Below are 18,893 nucleotides of genomic sequence, written 5' to 3'. Positions count from 1 at the left end.
CAGGCTTGTCCATGGAGTTTCTTCATCAAGGAGGGCGTGGTTTGCGGCGGTATGGACTTCCTCTACCGGTTGAATTAGAGAATAAAGAGATTTGAAATTGTGAATTGTACTATTGTCACGTATAAAAAAACTAGGTGAAAGCAATGTGCAATACACGTTTGTTTTATATTTAATTATTTTTTTGTTAAGAACTAATTTTTTATTAATAAGAACGTAATATTTTTAATTAATTAAATAATGATGTAATGTTTATATAATTTATAAATAATTACACGCTGTGATATATTATAAAAGAAGAGCATTAATAGAAGCTATAATATGGTCCCTACAGCATCAAAAATGGTCTTAATTTATAGTTGAATAAATAAATTATTTGATTATGATTAATAATCAACCTAATTGTTTGTTTAATTTTAATTAAGGAACCATTAAGGATTAATGAAAATTATTGGAAAAAACGTACTAACTTGTTTTGAATAAAACGGCATCGAGGAGGTAGTGGAGATAACCGACACGGGGGACTCTGGCTCGGACCCTAAAACTTCATCGAACAGAGAAGATGAGCTCGACATATACGACATGAACTCCATAATCATTAATTAATTTATTACACACACACACACAAAAGAAAAGAAGTGAATAAGAACAGGGCACTTTGTTGGATGTACGTTACTCATGCAAAAAATTTTCAAGGATAATAGGTTTGTCAACTAAGAGTAGTACTCTCTCTAACAAAGCAATTCCTCAAACCCTTTTATACTTTCAGTCTCCAAAGACACGCCAATACTACAAATGACTTCTTTCATTAAATTCAAATCATGTCAAACTAAGAGCATTAGGACTGAAATATTGCAATAACCTATAAATTCAAATCATGATTGTTTTAATAAAGTGTTTAAAACTTCATGATTTTTTTCTTACCCCAGCCCTTCATGTTGGCCTGGAGCCAAAACGGATGCAAAATTTTTGTTCCCACCATCTCTTGATATAAAAATCTGAAATAGCAAAAGAACAGAGTAAATTAGAAGTAAATTCATGGTTCCAAATCCACATGCCAACTTTGCACAGTAGGACAGAGATCTTTTGCTTCTTCCACAGTAAGATGATTTCTGGTTTCTCCACCCTTCTGCTTCCCATATTAGGCTTGGGCTGCATAACTAATAGACTTATTTAACTGATTGTTGCGCCAGTGGTGTTACATCTATGACAATGAAAATAAGAGGGGTAAGAGACCCATGACTGATTTTTTTTTTTTTAAATTTTATCACAAGGTAGAATAGTTTCCAGATGATCTTAGCCAGCCCTGCATTCCTTTGAAGCACTGATATCCCATTTTGAAGCCAACAATAATTGCTTGGTTCCTTGTGCAAGACTGACTAAGCAGCTGTTGCTCGTGCTTACTGCTAACGGTATTCAGTATCCAGCAACTATCTCACTTATCTTGTTTCATTTTTCTTCTTAATTTTGCTTTAGAATTTAATTAAATGGCATACTAAACTCTTAAAATGTAAACTTTCACCAATAAGAGAAGTATGAGGCCTCTGATCACACATATGCACAAAGAAAGAGGCACAGAGAGAAAGAGAGGGAGGTTATGAAGAAACAAGATCTTTTGGTGCATGCTTAGCATCTTTCTGTCATAAATACCATAACTTTTTTGGTTTATCATATATCTACATATAATAGCTCTCAGTATTTAAATTTTTAACGGAAAATATCTCGTTTCACATTTGATTCAATTCACACAGTTAGCGACAATGTTTTTACAGAAGCACTTCAACTCATAATATGCTTGATATCACAGTAGACTAAGATCTATGAACTACCAAACTATTTTCAGTTATACGCTCACATAAAGAGTTGACTGCATGCAATTCTGATCTGAGATGGCATGCAAAAAATACCTAAAAAACCATGGCTCATAACACCAGATAAGTTGAGAATGTCAAAAACACAGAAATGTCAAAACACACGGATCATATATATCTTGAAAATAGAAACCTCATAGCAAGTAGATGGTCTACACTAATGTAAAAACATTTCTTTATTCGTTCATTGGACTTTGAACATTAAGAAGGTCAAATAGATCTAACATGAATCGTATATATACCTAGTTGAACCTTGAAATTCAAAATTCAAAAATAGCGAATGGGACATAACTGGGAAAGGAAATTGAAAATCTATATAAATATGGGATAAGCTATGCTCAAGATTAAATATTGCACAAGTATGTTTCCACAATCAGTGAACTAATATGAAAGAGAACAATCTCTTACCATCCTTATTGCGTCCATAAATGTGACACTAAATTCTTTGAGAATATTAGCGTGGCTATTTAATCTCCTCCTCCAGGCTTGTTCCGGAGGGGCAACACTATCGAAATCAAACTACAAAAAACACTCATAGAAAAAGAAAAATTAGTCAACGTACAATATTAAAACCAGATATCCTAACTACAACAATCAACTTTCATGTAACGGACAATAATTGTTTTGACAAAACCAATGTACCATTTATGAAGTGCATCACTACAATTTAAATCGCACAGCAATCATTCTAAGTGGATATTGTTTCTTTTCAATTTCTATCCTAAAGCGATGCACTTCATTCTTAAAGCGAAAATTCTAGTTTTCAAAGTCTGCCTTTTCTTTTTTCATTCTTAAAGTTTCTCAGCAACCAAATAGAGTCCAATGAATATTAGAAATTAATTTTTGAAAAAAAAAATGCAAGCGACATAAAAGCTTACCAACTGTAAAGTTTTCCTACTGATATACTCCTCGGGCGGCCATGAATTCTTTCTACAATGGAACAAATTCCCACTAACCATGTCGACAAATCCTCTATAATATATATATATATATATATATATTTATATATACCACACAAATCTTTTTCAAAAAAACTTGCGCAACCCCAAACCCCCCTCTGACCGGTTGCCAAGAAAACAGAGCAAAACAAAAGAACCCAAAATATCCAATTCTCAAAAGGAAAACCAACGGACTTGAAATATCAAGATTTCAAGTTGGGTAGAGAACACCAGATTTCAGCTGTCCATAAGCTCGACAGAGGGTCCAGTTCTGCGTGGACGTCGTGTGCGGGTCGTCGTGCGTGACCGAGTTCCTCCACGGTGGAGTCCCTTCGTTGGCGATCCCTTAAGGATATACCTTGCAGGCCATCTGCTAGTTCATGAATGAATGATTTATATAATTAATTAAGTAGTGAGCGTGATTCCAATGGTTTCTAATTATTAAATGCGAACAAAACATCTGTTGAATCTGGATGGCATCCATTCTGATTACTCAATTCTGAAGCGACAAATTCTCTACGTACGTACAAATTCATGCACTCTGTTTGTTTTGGGTTTTTTGGATATATATGTGAATGCATGCATGCACGCACGCATATGCGGAAGCAGCTAACTGCATATGTAAACATCGAATCTTAGGATCAAGCGCACGCAGATATCGATGTCCTTAATAATGAATTGAAGTAGATGCATGATGTAGTGGCTGCCAGCCAAATGAACGGTGTTAACTTTTAATGGAAAACAACGTAAACCGTTAAAAACAAGAAATTTTCGTTTGATAGGTTGTTTATATATATTAAGAGATTAATTTTTTAATAATAAATTTTATTTTTTTTACTCGCAATTCCATGTGATGCGGCTCATGCAATTAGTTAATGAAGTGCCGGGGTGGCAATCGTCTATTGGAAGCATAGTTAAACTGGTTTAAAAGATTTTCATAACCAAACAGACGAAAGTGTCCTTGTTAAGCTGCTTCTCTTTGGCTGTAGCCTGTCTCAAAGATAAAACCCAAAAACAACGCTCTTCCATTTTAGGGTTTTAGCGAGTAACCTTGTCCTGCTTCTACTTCAGTTTTGTTGTGTAATTCTTATGGCCGCCGATGCTTCTACTGCCCTTGCAGGTTCTCTCTCTCTCTCTCTCTCTGGCGTAGCCAACCGCATACATCACAACCAATAATCACATGGATCATTTTTGCAATTTGATTCATTACTTGGGTTACACAGTTTCTGATAACGTTTTAATTGTGTAATGCTTTTCTTTCTCCATCGCTCTGCGTGTATGCTTGTACAATTTGATTCATATCGAAGCATAGTGTTCGATAATTACTTTATATCTCTCTCATTCTCTCACTCCGTTGCCAAATGCAGTGAGACAGAAAGTTCAACAATTTCTGAATGCAGCTTGTACTGGCAATGTTGATCTCTTGAAGAGTAAGCTCACGTTTTATACGTGTGTGTGTTCGTGTGCCTTTATGTTGACGATTTATTTGGCTGGTATTTTGTTGGGATAGAGTTGGCGAGGCAGCTTGACGAGGGTAAGGGGTTGGCTGGAACGGTGGCTGATATTAAGGATGCGAACAAACGAGAGGCACTTCACTTTGCGGCCAGGGAGGGGAAGACAGAAGTTTGCAAGTACTTGTTAGAGGAATTGAAGCTCGATGTTGATACAAAAGATGAAGATGGTATGCACCTAATATCTTACATTGTTCGTTTCTGTTATTTTCTTCATGCCCACCGCTTCAATGGAAGGCCCGAGTCACATTATCTATACTCCAGAAGGATTAGTCAATCATATAATCGGAACTTTATTGGAACATTAATAAAAAGATTAATAAAAAGAGTAAGAACTTCTTATTTCTAAGCAATGTGAGATTCTATATACTATCTACCCTTATCCTTATCATATGATGTATCACAATCTCCCTTCCTTAAACTCCAGACGTCCTTGTCAGAATTGTCCATTGTAGGTGGTACGGTTCAAGTCCCATATTTCTGATTAGGATATGCTCTGATATCATTTGTAACTCCATAGTAGAAGGCCTAAGCCATATGACCTATACACCAAGAGGACTAGTCAATAATACAATTAGAGTTCCGTTGGAACATTAATATAAAGAACAAGAACTTATCTTTTCCAAGAAATGTGGGATCTCATATACCACCTACCCTTATCCTTATCATATGAGGTATCACATGCCCTCTCTATAAATGCTTAGTAATGTGTTGACGAAGCAATCTAGATTAGGAAGAGTTATCTTTGTGATTTATATGCAAGGAAACAAAATGAAAAGTTAGGAAACTACATTTGTAGAGACGGTTTCTACCGTTTGGTTGAGAGTGATTAGTTGGGTTGGAACATGCATGTTGCAAAAGTGACACTTAGGGGGTGTTTGGAAACAATTTCCATCTCATTCTATCACATCTCATCCCATCTCATTTTCTTTCCAAACATTATTTAAACACAAATAATTTCAAACTAATCATTACAACTTTTTTAAAATTTCAAACAAAAGACAAAAAAAATTATAATATTAAAATATTAAAATTATAATTCAATTTTTTAAATCTCAAAATAAAAATTATATTTTAACAATATTTTAACTTTATAATATTTTTTATTCAAATTATTTTCTCTCATTTTCCGAAACCTAATAAATACTCAACTCAAACTATCTCAATACTATTCACAAACCATCTTACTATTATTTACAAAATTCTCATCTCATCTCATTCCCCAAGTATCCCTTTAACTAATGCCTCGTTTGTTTTCGTAAATGAGATGAGATAAAAGTTGAAAGTTAAATAAAATATTGTCAGAATATATTTTTCTAATAATATTTTTGTTTTAAGATTTTAAAAAGTTGAATTGTTTATTTTATTTTGTGTGAGAATTTGAGAAAGTTGTAATGATTAGATGAGATGAATTGAGTTAAGAAGAGTTGTGAAAACAAACGAGGCTTAAGAATCTTTCTTGTCCTTTAACTAAAATACTCCTTGGAATCATATACTATCCAAAGTAATTCTATGGTCTTTGTCCATGATTGTAAAATGTATAACCTTCAAAATATTAGCTGAAACAAGAGAAGAGAGAGATTATTTTTAAAGGTTTTATGGTTTTTCATGGTGTGGATTTTCGTTATTTATCTACAGGTGAGACTCCTCTTATTCATGCTGTTCGGCAAGGGCATACCAGTACAGCCAAATACCTTCTCGAGTGTGGTGCCAATCCTGCTATACCTACTGACTTAGGGGCCACAGCCCTGCATCATTCTGCTGGAATAGGTGTGTTCTTAAATTTTCAGCCCTTATCTTCCTGTTTGGATCTTTAGTGCATGGAGAGCTTGTTCCTAAATTTTCTGTTTTACATAATCCCTCTGTCTTCCTTGTTTTAATTGATCTCTTTTAAGGATGATTGAATTATATGTTTCTGTTATCTTAATCCTAGAGATGTTTTGGTAGTTTCATAATTTATGTTATTTTCTTGCTTTATTAACCTGACCTGGATTTTAGTCCAGAAACTACATGTAAAACTTACTGTTTAAAGGCTGTAAAATTAGATGATCATCTATATCTTCCCCTTATTGCCATGGGCATACATATGGTGAAAATCGTATATGTCCACGATGTGGATAGATGTATAGAATTTAATATTCTTAACATCATGTTTTTCCCAATAAATCCCACTTTCAATAGATTTTGTGCTTGCACACAGGAGAAATTGAGCTGCTGAGGATTTTACTTTCCAAGGGTGTTGATGTTAACTCACAAAGTGATTCTGGTACTCCTCTAATTTGGGCTGCTGGTCATGGACAAAAAGATGCTGTCAAAGTTCTATTGGAACACCATGCTAATGTATGTTTGGATTGATTTCTTCTTATATTGTTATCTTTTAGTTAATATATTGAAGTTTTTGACCCTACTCTTGTCCTCTTGTGGTGCCTCTGTGGTTTCAAGACCTAGGGAGATAAAGCCTCTCCCAGGACTCTTTTCTTGTGTTCGAGTGAAACTTTAATAATTAAAACTTGCTTCTAGGACCATCTTATGCTGATGAAGAGGTTCCAAAGGGTTAAAGTTTTCCCTTGTGTCATGTGATGTCTTAATGATTACATTGGCTTAGGATATATACATCTTTTTGTTGGTAGACCTTGTTGAGTTGCCTATTAGGCCTCCCGAGTTACCTTGCCATTGTCATTCCTTTGGCTTTGTCCAAGCCTCATTGGTCCAAAGGGTAGTAGAACCTTGCATGAATTGATTTTACCCACTTTTGGGTCATCAGAGCTCACTTGTGCTCCGTAATCCCTTTGATAGGATTATGCACCTTATATGGGCATGTTTAGTCCTGTTTCTTTTGTGGGGATTCCTGGTGTTTCAAGTGAAGTTTCGGTTCCTCCTGGTCCTTGAACTTGGTACCCTTATACCTATAGGCTTCTTGCCCTGTGTTAGTTGTTTGATCTATCATAAATATTAGTTTATTGGATATTATTTTTTGGTAATGTAATAGATTGGTGAATATGTTTTGGTATTTCATTTACTTATGAAAAAAAATGTTTTGGTATTTCATGCAGTTTTCATGTTGAGTTCATACGCGATTACACATCATCTTGCCAAATTGAGACTTTAATGGCCATATTAATAATATGGACCATAGCTGTAGACTTTAATGGCCTCGATTTTCATGACTTTCTCGTTTCTATTGCTTCTATTTAGATAGGTTGTACCTTTGTATATCTTCTTGTGTACTTGGGCTATGCCTATCATTATGAATAAAATCAAATTGAGAGTTACTTTGATCCCTTCTATTAAATGGATGCCATTTATAATATTGGTAATAGGTCTAATAGACATAATGACAATAGTAGCATAATGTAATAGAAGATACTTGTTATGTTGATGCATTGTGTGGATAATTAGATGTTCAGTCCTATGTCTTCAATAATAGATGTGATATGCGCAGTCTTTTGTCTTCAATAATTAAAAGATGTGTTATGTGACTAAGATGGAGGTTTTGTGGAGATTTTAAGATTTTTTTTTTTTTTAAGTAAGATTGCAAGAAGTAATAGAATATGCATAGTTATGTTGCTGCCGTTTGTAGACAATTAAGTATTTTGTCTTTTGTCTTAAATAATTAAAAGATGTGTTATGCTACGGAGAGGGAGGCCTTGTGGAGATTCGTGATGGATTCTAAGCGTGGCAGAATAAGGGGAGGTTGTGTTCTAAGGGGTAACATAGCATTTTGGTATAGGAGTGTGGAAACATATGAGGAGGAGGTGAGATACTTATTCAAAAGTTGTTAGATTTGCTTTGGGTGATGGTTCTAAGGCCAACTTTTGGCATGATGTGTCGTGTGAGAAACAACCTTTGAAGATATCTTGTAATGCCCCAAGGGAGGCCCAAGCCACATCTGGGTCATTCTCCAATAGGACTAGTTAATGTTACAATTGGAGCCCCATTGGAATCACAGAGCAAGAACTTTTCCCTCCCAACCAATATGAGATCGCATATACTACCTACACTCATCATTTAGTATGGGATATCACATATCTTAAGAGCACGTGGGGTGACGGATCATGTGGATAGTATATGTTGGACCCCTTCCAAACGACACCAATTTTGAAATCAAACTATCGGATTTTAACCTTACCTGTTGGTTCCCTATTTCCTTTGAAGAGTGTTGGGAGAGTGAAGAATCCTTAGAGAGTCACGTATTGTGTGGGTGAAGACACCAATTAGAAGTGAAATCAAACTACATTGTAGCCTCACCTATTGGTTCCCTATTTCCTTTGAAGAGTGTTTGGAGAGCGAAGGATTCTTAGAGAGTCGTGTTATGTGGGTGGCAGCTAGTGTTGGTAAAAACGTGGCTAAGTGCAAAGCACCAAGGCCGTAGCACTTCATAAACAAAAAGTGGATTGCATTCACAAAAGCACGCTTTTCGGTGCTTTTGTGTGAGGTTAAAGTGCAAAAATGTATTGATATTTGATTGCTTATGTTAGCATAGAACTCGATAGCTACAATTCATGAAATTTTTTGGTCTTGTGCTTCTTGGTATATTTTGATATCATGGATGTGTATATATATTTTTTGATCTGTAAAATATCATGGATATGTATACTTAGTAAAGCATAAGAGAATTTTATAAAATGTTATGCTTAAAGTTTATGTAAATTACTTTATTATTTGATTTTACGTTGCATAATACTCTACTGAATTGAATTAATGGCCAAATATATTACCATTTTGCTTTCTAAACCTATTTTATATTGTATTTTATTGATTTGATTTTTGTTACTAACTTACCATACATTATTTCTTATGAATGTGCACTTTACTTCACTCGTGTGCTCTTGTACTTTGTGCTTTGGGCCTAGGATCTAATGATGTTTGTGCTGAAGTGTGCCTAGCACTTCCACCAACACTAGTGGAAGCATTAGGGAAGATATCTAGATAACTTGTGAAGTGGAACATCATTGTGGTGGATTAGTGGCTGCATGTGAAATAAGAGTTGGTAGTTTATTGATCACCTTATTCATCTTTGTGAAGTAACATGAGATACATGGACTTGGCTCAATGTTTAGTGTTGATTGGGTTATGCCTAAAATGGTGAGAGTTGTTAGTGAGTTGGGATGACAGGAGGGGTATCATCACATTTTGGAAGTTTGGAGGTATGCCCCTTTATGTTTAGTGATGTATTTGAAATTGTTCAATGCACAGATCATTGAAGATAAAGAAACTTCTGTGTAGAGCTGAAAAATAATGTTTCCAACTTCCTTTGCACGTGTATGCACATTAATAGTTTTCTTTTCCTACCTTCTCAGATTTTTTGAACCATTTTCTTTTTCTCCTGAATAAGGGGTTCTCTTGTATACTTATTGTGTACTAGAATCTTTCTTCTTTCTGTTTTTTTAATGAAATTAAGTTACTTGTAAGACAAGAGGTGTGCATTGCCTCGTAATAGTTAGTCCATAATATTGTTCTGTAAGAGGTTGGGTAGTGATTGTGTGAAGGATTCCATTTTAAGTTCTTAGCTGTCATCTTTGTTAGCGAATTAGAGCCATGCCAATCATTGATTGTGGGGGATTTCAATATTTTAACCTTGAATCTTTACATTGGTAAAAAGTATGTTGCATGTGGCATGCAAATTGAGTTGGGCCTAAAAAATGTATTAAAACTGATATTTTTTTAACTGTTATTATCCAACCACACGGTCCACATCTCATCATCTAAGTGATAGAAAGATATAGTTTTGCCAGTGGTAGAAAATGGTTTTGGAAATCCCAAAACATAACTACTTCTCAAGTGTAAGCATGATTAGCTTCTAACATTATGGCATTGGATACGAGTAATGGGTGCTGATCTACTTCATCATTTTAAATATACTAAGATCATTTGCATGACACGGTTGTTTGTCGTGTTGCAAACTTTTGGAGCCGCCAATGTGCAAGAGAAAGCCCTACGGAGAGAGAAGAACAACCGCCATCATGCAACCACCTTAGACCGGCGAGTGACCCCTCACCACCGGCATAGACAAGGTCGATGGACTCCAGCGACCTCGCTGAGGGTCGTCCGACATAGGTCTTGGTGCCGGTGACTTGTTTTTTTTTTTCGCAAGTTTTCTCTCTGTCATTCTTGGAGACGACATCGACCACCGGCGAGTGACACCTCACCATTGGCCCAGACAAGGTCAACGGGCCCCGACGACAGTGTTGAGGCGTAGATCTCGGCTTCGGCGACCTGGATTTTTCGCAAGACTTCTCTCTCTATCTTTCTCGGAGCCCTCTAATGTCGCGCCCTCGACCACTGGCGAGTGACTTCTCACCACTGGTGACTCTTTTGAGGGCCCTCCGACGTTGGTCCCCCTTTGGCGATCGGGGTTTTTGAGTTGCATTTAGTGCGTACAAACCTGGTTCTAAGGTCGACTTGAGCCTTTGCCTACGACCTGCGACCTGAGTTTTCTTCTATTTTTTTCGTTAACACAGTAGGGCTCTATGATTTGAGCCTTTGCCTCCGCCACCTCCACAGACTTGAGTCTGTGTCTATGCTTGTAGTGGGCACATATATGCTTTTTACCTTAAGAGGATGAAGCGGGAGCAGTAGGGAGCAGTGGGCACAGATTTGCAGTGGGATTTGACAATGACGACGCGCGATGTGGATTCGTCTCAGTTGGAAGGCGAGAGGTGGTTGAAAGTCGAATAAAAAACTTTTGTTTTTACAAAAGAGGGAGAAAATAGTTTTCGTATTTCTGAACGCAATAAAAGGATAGCTAAGTTCATGTGTCTAGGGGGGATGACAATTTTGGGGGTTGTTAAGGGGATTGAGGATTGTTTAGAACTTAACTGTCATGTAGGTTTCTTCAAAGAGCTAAGGATGGGTAATGAAGTTTTTATCATTCAACGTCATGTTAACGCAAGGGGCAGTTTTCTGCAACTCTCAGGATTTCAGAATGGAAGGAGGAAATGTTTGTTGGTGATTCTAGAGAGCGCAAATGACATTGGATGGAAAGGCTTTCTGCAGTCCATTCGAAGTGTTACTGAATCCAAAGCCACTACTCGAAGTGGGGAGTTTGTTGATGGAAAAACAGTGGGAAGGCCTTCTCCTAAGGTGCTTCGTACGCTGTGGTGTTGAGGTCACTAGCAGGTAGTCCGGCCAAGATTAGCTCAGCGACAGAAGGAAAGGGTAAGACACTTATAGGAGACAAAGGCCGTTAGGTGACATTGGGAGAGGTGGAGGGGTCTTGTGAGATGTCCAAGCTCAATTGAAGGGAGTTATGTAATATGTGAAAGATCTGATAATTAAAGTGGATAAGGGGCTAGATCTAGTCGTGGGTTTTGGTGGTGGGTCAAGAATGGATGAGGGAGGGCGGGGTGTAGATCCTTCGGGTTTGAAGCCCACAAGTGTGCCGGCAAAGGGCGTTTCAACGCCGTCACAGATAGGATCGTTGGACGTTGGCATCTTTGTCCATGCCAGTGTCACTATGCCTCCTGAAGGAGTTTTAGGTCCTTAGTCACCAGTTGCATATGGGGTTGGTACTTCTGTCCAGAGTTCATTTTTAGTTGAAGATGGGGGTCCATCCAGGGTCTCGAGTGCTTGGGAATAAACAGTCGAGCTTCTTTTAGAAGATGCAAACAGGGTAACAGAAGGTAGTGCTTCCCGTACCTGTTCTTTTCTTGAGGGAGCAGTAGGGTCAGACAAAGTGGCACGGTAAGGATCGTCAGGGGGTGAAGCAAATACAAGCAATGTTGATGGAGGGGAGGAACTTGTAATGGTGGCAGAAACAATGGACAACAACCATATAGCTGTCGAGCAACCATATGGCAGTAAGGAAATTATTGGTTTGTCGTTGGTGCCTCATGTGGGGGAAGGTTTAGAGTCGAGAGTGCAATTGGGTACTATAGCTGGGGATAATATCGTTTCCCTGGTTTTTCTTCCTTTGATAAACGATATAGTGGGTTTACCATCGGATTGGGTTCTAAATAAAGTTAACGGGTTTCAGCAAATCCTGGGGCTTTCATATGGAGAACATGAAGAATATGAAAACCAATTTAACGCACTACTCACTGTGATTGAGGTGAGCCGTGCGCTTGAAACCAAATCAAATTTTAAGAAAAGTAGGGAGTTAAAGCATCTTTTATGGGCAATCAACTACGATGCTTAGGGAGGTAGCTCAAGTCAAGGGAAGACTAAAGGGAGGGCATTGTGAAGACATTCTCGTAGTGGGATGTTTGGGTAGTGGATTAGTTTTATAGAAACAAGGGGTCGGGGTGGGGTTGGGGAGGTGTGTTACATTCCAATTCGGGTTTGGTGTAGTTTGTGTAGGTCTCATGGGTTTTTTGGGTCATTAGGGGCTCTCTTGTATGGGCTAGGTGTTTTTTTGTAACGTCTAGTGTACTTGGTTACTCCTATTGATATATATATATATATATATATAATATTATTACTTATAAAAAAACATGGTTGTTTTGTTAGCAGTTTTAGACGCCATTTTTTTTGTTTCCCTTATGTCATTTGCTTAAGATTTTTGTTGGTGGTAATATTATAACCAGATATTTTGTTTCCATTGAAATGTGACGGGAAATTCTTTTCTATATTTTGATTCATTTTCCTGCTATTGTTGTGCAGCCTAATATTGAAACAGATGATGATATTACTCCACTGTTGTCATCAGTGGCAGCTGGTTCACTGGCATCTTTAGAGTTGTTGATTCAGGTTTCTCTGTGTTTCTTTATCCTCAAATATATCAAATGGACTTTGTGCCAGAACTTTCTGCATATCTATTTTAAAAGTTGAAGATATATAAATGCCATCAATATTGCTCGGTTCCTTTTTGGAGGTTTGACGGTTTATTTCAGTTGCATTCTGTTCTTGTTTACTCAAGTAATTTGATTATGAGCATTGTTATGTCTTCATTATGAAGATAGCTCTGTGGCTTTTGCTTTGGGTAACTTATTAGTTTTATACCAAATAGAATCTGTACGCACCAATCTGCAGCACAGTAGTACAATGACAGATTGACCAACACAAAACAAAACTTAGATCATTACAAAATGAGAAGTGCTTTAGCCAAAAGTAAACCCACATAGTAGATCTAACGTATCATATAAAAACCATGTCAGTTTATGAGTTTACTTTTGTGAGATCTCTTTGTAGCTGTAGTACTTTTCTTAAACAAGAAGTAACACTATTGAATAGAAACGGTGGCGCTTTAAGGATGTTTTTCTATCAAGTGGCTAACTCACATTGGAGAAACAACACTATTGAGATGCTTTTGGTTGATGATTAGTCTTCTCTGATGAGACTGTGATCGTGAACCATATTTTACAGTATTATATACATAAATTTTCAGAGCGATTTGCTTCAGGACCTTAGTCCATTGAGGAAGGGATGGCAACGTGGCTTGAGAGGCTGTTGAAGAGAGAGATCTTCAAGATGGTAAATTTAGGTTAGTGATATAGCACAGGGTCTGTGTGGTTTCACTATGGATTCTTTTAAGCTTGTTGGGATGCGATTCAAGATGATGGTATGAAGGTATTCTAGGTTTTTCATGCCAACAAGAAGTTTGAGAAAAGCCTTAATTGCACTTCACAACCCTCATTCCTAAAAATGCCGGGGCTATGGACAGTATTGGTAAAAGCACACTCAAGCTTAAAACACCAAAGCCTGAAGCCCTTCGCTTACTGAAATCAAAGCACATTTACCTTATGGACTTTTTGGCACTTTTCTTAGCTAGATTATAGTGTGAAAAGCATGCTTTTGTAGTTTTTGAAAAGAATGTAAAATATCAGATTTAACTATATTAATTTAATTTAGATAAATTAAATGAGGAAGATGATGAGGGCTACAAATACGTTGATGACTATGATGATGGTTTTATGATTAATGATGAGGATGATTATATACTTCAGGATGGCATTGTATTCCTTATTTTAGCATACAAGTCATACCTACAATTCTTTTGCATATTTGATTATTTCCTTTTGGGTGTATTTTGATTTAGCCACGTACTTTACTTTGATTGTGGCTGAAAAATATCTGGATTGTACATATTTTATTAAGAACAAGAGAACTATATTCAATGCTTTGTTTAAATTTATGTAATTAGTTGATCTTGATTGTAATGTTGCTCAATGATTTTAAGCAATTGACTTAATAGGATGAAAATGTTACTATCATGCCTTTTATAAACTTTTTATGATATTTTATGCATATATATATATATATTTTGATAAGTAAACGATTATTTGATATGAATAGGCATAGCCCAAGTACACAAGATGGTATACAAAAGGTCACACCCAGTTAGAGAGAAGTAATAGAAACAAAAAAATCATGGATATCGAGGCCATGACAATCTACAGTTGTGGCCCAAAGAAAAAGAGTGCTAACAAAAAAAAAATCTAAGTACTTCTAGTGACGATTTTTGCTACTTCCATAGGCACCACATGATACAAATCGGGACCATTTTCCACACCATTGAGATTTGTGGGAAACCTTGTAGATTTATCCAGCTGGCCATGAGCTTTGTCACTGTGGCAGACATAACCCAAGCTAACTCTATTCTATTAAACACTTCATTCCATAACATTCCAGCCACCTCACAATGCAACAATAAGTGATAAATATTTTCACCATTTTTTCTACACATACAACACCAATCTACTATGATCACCTTACGTCTCTATAGATTATCTGTTGTCAAGATCTTACCTAATGTTGCTGTCCATACAAAAAATGCTGCTTTAGGAGGCGCCTTGTTTCTCCATTTTTTTCTCCCATGGAATTGCGTATTCTGCGATTGTGTAAGCGTCTTATAGAAAGAACGGACCAAGAATTTACCTTTACCTGTGGGTATCCACCACATCTTATCTGCTTCTTGGGTTCTCTACCTCATGGTGTATAGAAGAGCAAAAAACTCCTCAAAGCTGCCAACTTCCCAATCTTGGACGGCTCTAGTGAAATTCACGTTCCATTGGACTAGTTCCCCCAATGACTCCATGCAATTATCCACCGAGACGTCTTTCTCACCTGCAATCCTAAAAACTAATGGGAATAAATCCTTTTGGGCTTGATCTCCACACTATAGGTCAGTCCAAAATTTTATTCTAGATCTATCACCCAACACTAGTCTAGTATGCCGATTAAAGGTCCCCCACCCACTTCGAATGTGTTTCCAAATGCCCACTCCATAAGCCCCATAGACCTCCCTAGTGCACCACCTCCCCCACATGCTTCCATATTTGCAATCAATCACTAACTTTCATAGGGCTTCTGGTTCTATATTCTATCTCCACAACTATTCCCAAGCAAGGCTTGATTGAAAATCCTCAAGTTTCTAATACCCAACCCACCCGAAGAGACTATAGAGAACATACCTTATCCCACTTGACTAGATGATACTTGAATTCTTCTCCTATCTCACTCCAAAGAAAGTCATGATACAACTTCTCAATACGGTTTGCCACACTTGCTAGAATAGGAAATACAGATAAAAAATACGTTGGTAGATTAGAAAGAGTACTTTTGATAAGAGTGATCCTACCACCTTTTGAGAGAGATGATATCTTCCAACCTGCCAATCTGTGTTCAATCTTCTCCACCACTATATCCCAAATCGATGTAGACCTTGTTGCTGCCCCCAAAGGAAGACCAAGGTAATTCATGGGAAGAGAGGAAACCTTACATCCAAGGATACTAGCCAGTTGCCAGATGTTAGGAACATCACCCACTGACACCAATTCTAATTTATCAAAGTTCACTTTTAACTCGGAAACCGCTTCAAAACAAAGTAATAATGCCCTCAGTGTTTGAATTTGGTTTTGTTCTACCTCACAAAAAATTAGTATATCATCTGCAAACAATAAGTGAGATAGGTTAATGGTGCCCCTAATAGGATTACCCATTGAGAATCCCTCAATAAAGCCACTATTCACCAAGGCTAGAATCATTTTATGCATATTTTGTTTTTATACGTTATATATTTTTTTTGATTGGCAATTTTATACGTTATATTTTAAAAATTTTCATCTAGGCTCTAGGCGGCATTTGTGCTTAAAATGCCTAGCACTTTCACTAACATTTGTAGTATGTGTCTTTGCTTATAAGTTTAGTAGGGTTGTTGAGAAGATTATTCGAAGCCACATAAAGTGTTTGTAAGAGCTATGTAAGAGGTACACAATTTAGACTCGGTGCTTATTGCTTTATTGCCAACGAATCTAAATTGTACGTTTATTTTAGGTGAGTCACAATTGCTTTGTAAATTAAATATTGAAAAGGCCTACAATCATGTTAATTGGGAGTTTTTCTATTATTTGCTTGGGAGATGTAGCTTTGAGGAGAAATAATGGCCATAGATAGTGCATTGCGTTTTTTGGTGCTCTTCTCTCTACTAGTGAATGGCTTTTCGTGCTGGTTTCCTTAGTAGCTTGTGGTCGAGGATAGATGATCTTTCATCTTCGTAACTTTTCATTATTGTCGTGGAGGCTCTTAATAGAATGTTGTCTTCATTACTGTTGGAGGTTCTGGTCATGTTTGGTTAACATTTTTTTTTTCTTTTTTTTAAGTTTTTAAAAAATTTCAAATTTTTTTCAACTTCATTCCAAACATCTTTCAATTTTAAAAAACTTTCTATTTCAACTCTTTAACTAATCATTTGCCTAGATTTTTCAGTTAAAAAATAATGACAATTTTTTCACAAACTACCATAAAAAAATTATATTCGAGCAACTTTTCAACTCTACCTACTGTTACAAACTCTAGTACAAAACATATATAGAAAACAAATTATTCATTTTCATATCTATTTTTACAAAACCCAACAAACAATACATCACAAAAAAATTCTTATAAATTCTCATTCTCAAAATTTCTCCTAATCAAACATACCCTTTCTTTTCTGAAGGACTGGAAATCTTGATGTTCTGAACATTATCAATCTGCTGTTTGTAAATGATACTTTAATATTTTGTTGGGCAATCCCAAGCCACCTATGCTCCTTGAGGGCCATTGTTTACGCTTTGAAGCTATTTCTTGAAAGTGGATTGCACCAGGTCAAAGCTTGCTCTTGTAGATAATGTTTCTAGTGAGCCGTTTGACTGCATAATGTGGTGTACGATATCCTTTTTGCCTATGAAATATCTTGGCCTCCTTTTGGGTGCCTCTTTCAAGGCCAATTCTATTAGGAATGGTGTGATTGAGAAGATTAAGCATAATTTGGCTGGTTGGAAGATGATGTATTTGTCTAAAGTGGTGGGATAACTTTGATCAAGAATACTCTACAATTTGCCTATGTTTCTTGTCTCTATGTCCCTTCCATTGGTGTGTACCAGGCCAATTCTATTTGGAATGGTGTGATTGAGAAGATTAAACACACTTTGGCTGGTTGGAAGATGATGTATTTGTCTAAAGTGGTGGGATAACCTTGATCAAGAATAGTCTACAATTTGCCTACGTTTCTTGTCTCTATTTTCCTTCCACTGGTGTGTCCCGGAGTATCATCTTTGTCCCTGGGGAAAGGGATGGAATGGGGTGGAGGAAGCTTGTAGTGGTCGTGAGGGAGGTGGGTAACAAATGTGCTGAGGGGAGAGGTCTACCACCTTCGTCGACAGTGGCACTCCCATTGGCTTGGTTGTACATGGAGGTTGTGCAGACACCTCGAGAAGGGAGAAATTTTGCTTCGGCAGACCTGAATAGAGTAGGCGAAGTTCCTATTTTGGTAGGTGCACAAAGGCGGGAGGGTGATGGCAGAGGTGTCTGGGCAAAATGATATAAGTATTTTGAAGGATTTGCGGGATATGCAGGCTGCTTTGGAAGAGATGGCCGTTAAAGTCAAAGGGATGATACGGTGCGTTTTGGGTATTGAGGCTTTGGGTGTGGGCCAGGAAAGGGGACCTAAAGGGGATTGAGGCTTGGGGTTGAAGAAGTTATGGGGTTGAATTTGGGCTTGGGGAGTGGGCCGGAGCCTGATCTTATGAAGAAGGGGATTGAGGCTTTGGGTGTGGGCCAGGAAAGGGGACCTAAAGGTAAGGCCCAGTCCAAACAGAATATCGGATCCGAGCCCAACCAGCTGAAAGGTTTGGCGTGGAGGAAGAAGTCGCAGGTCGGGGCGGACTCAGAGGTGGGTGGGTCAGTGCCATCGTGGCTGGCGAAGCCTCAGACGGTTACGTCGAAGGTCCTCAAAGCTTTGACGGAAGAAAAGCCGCCGGCAGTAGGGTCCGTGAAGCATGGAGGGGTGAACTCAGGCAGTTTTGCCGTAAGATCAGAAACAAACATCTCGGCTCCTACACAAACTTGGTCGACGGTAGTAGATAAGGAGATCCCGACGTCAATCGCGAGGAGTAAAGGTGATTTTCTCGTGAGTAAAGGCAAGACAGTTTCGGCTCAGTCCCGAGACAATGTAACGGAGCTGATATTAGCACAGATGCTTCCACCAATGGTACAAAAAGAGTCGATAGGCACAATGGAAGCTTCGGGTGAGCTTATGTTGGTCCACCATGTTCTGGAAAGGGAGGCAGGGGAAATTGTCGAGGTTGCTGAGGGACAAAATGAGGTTCTGACCTCTATGGTGGAAGGGGGTAATTGTTTATTGTCACAGTTCTTAA

At 37.6% G+C, this 18,893-nt stretch overlaps 1 protein-coding gene across 1 annotated transcript in view; it reads left to right on the top strand.

Moving 5' to 3' along the window:
* Nucleotides 1-3,764: 3,764 nt before the first annotated feature.
* The window catches only part of LOC108995215 (putative ankyrin repeat protein RF_0381), a 29,321-nt gene continuing 14,192 nt past the window's right edge, over nucleotides 3,765-18,893 (top strand). Inside the window, exons 1-6 of the mRNA XM_018970730.2 lie at nucleotides 3,765-3,926; nucleotides 4,174-4,236; nucleotides 4,317-4,487; nucleotides 5,956-6,087; nucleotides 6,518-6,657; nucleotides 12,919-13,005. Coding sequence (XP_018826275.1) covers nucleotides 3,896-3,926; nucleotides 4,174-4,236; nucleotides 4,317-4,487; nucleotides 5,956-6,087; nucleotides 6,518-6,657; nucleotides 12,919-13,005 — 624 coding nt within the window. The 5' untranslated portion in view covers nucleotides 3,765-3,895. The remainder of the gene's footprint in view (nucleotides 3,927-4,173; nucleotides 4,237-4,316; nucleotides 4,488-5,955; nucleotides 6,088-6,517; nucleotides 6,658-12,918; nucleotides 13,006-18,893) is intronic.

This window comes from Juglans regia, chromosome 11 (genome assembly GCF_001411555.2).
Source record: "Juglans regia cultivar Chandler chromosome 11, Walnut 2.0, whole genome shotgun sequence".
In the NCBI taxonomy this organism is placed as follows: Eukaryota; Viridiplantae; Streptophyta; class Magnoliopsida; order Fagales; family Juglandaceae; genus Juglans; species Juglans regia.
The sequence above is the reverse complement of the archived record's forward strand: the minus strand, read 5'-3'. Positions and strand labels throughout refer to the sequence as shown.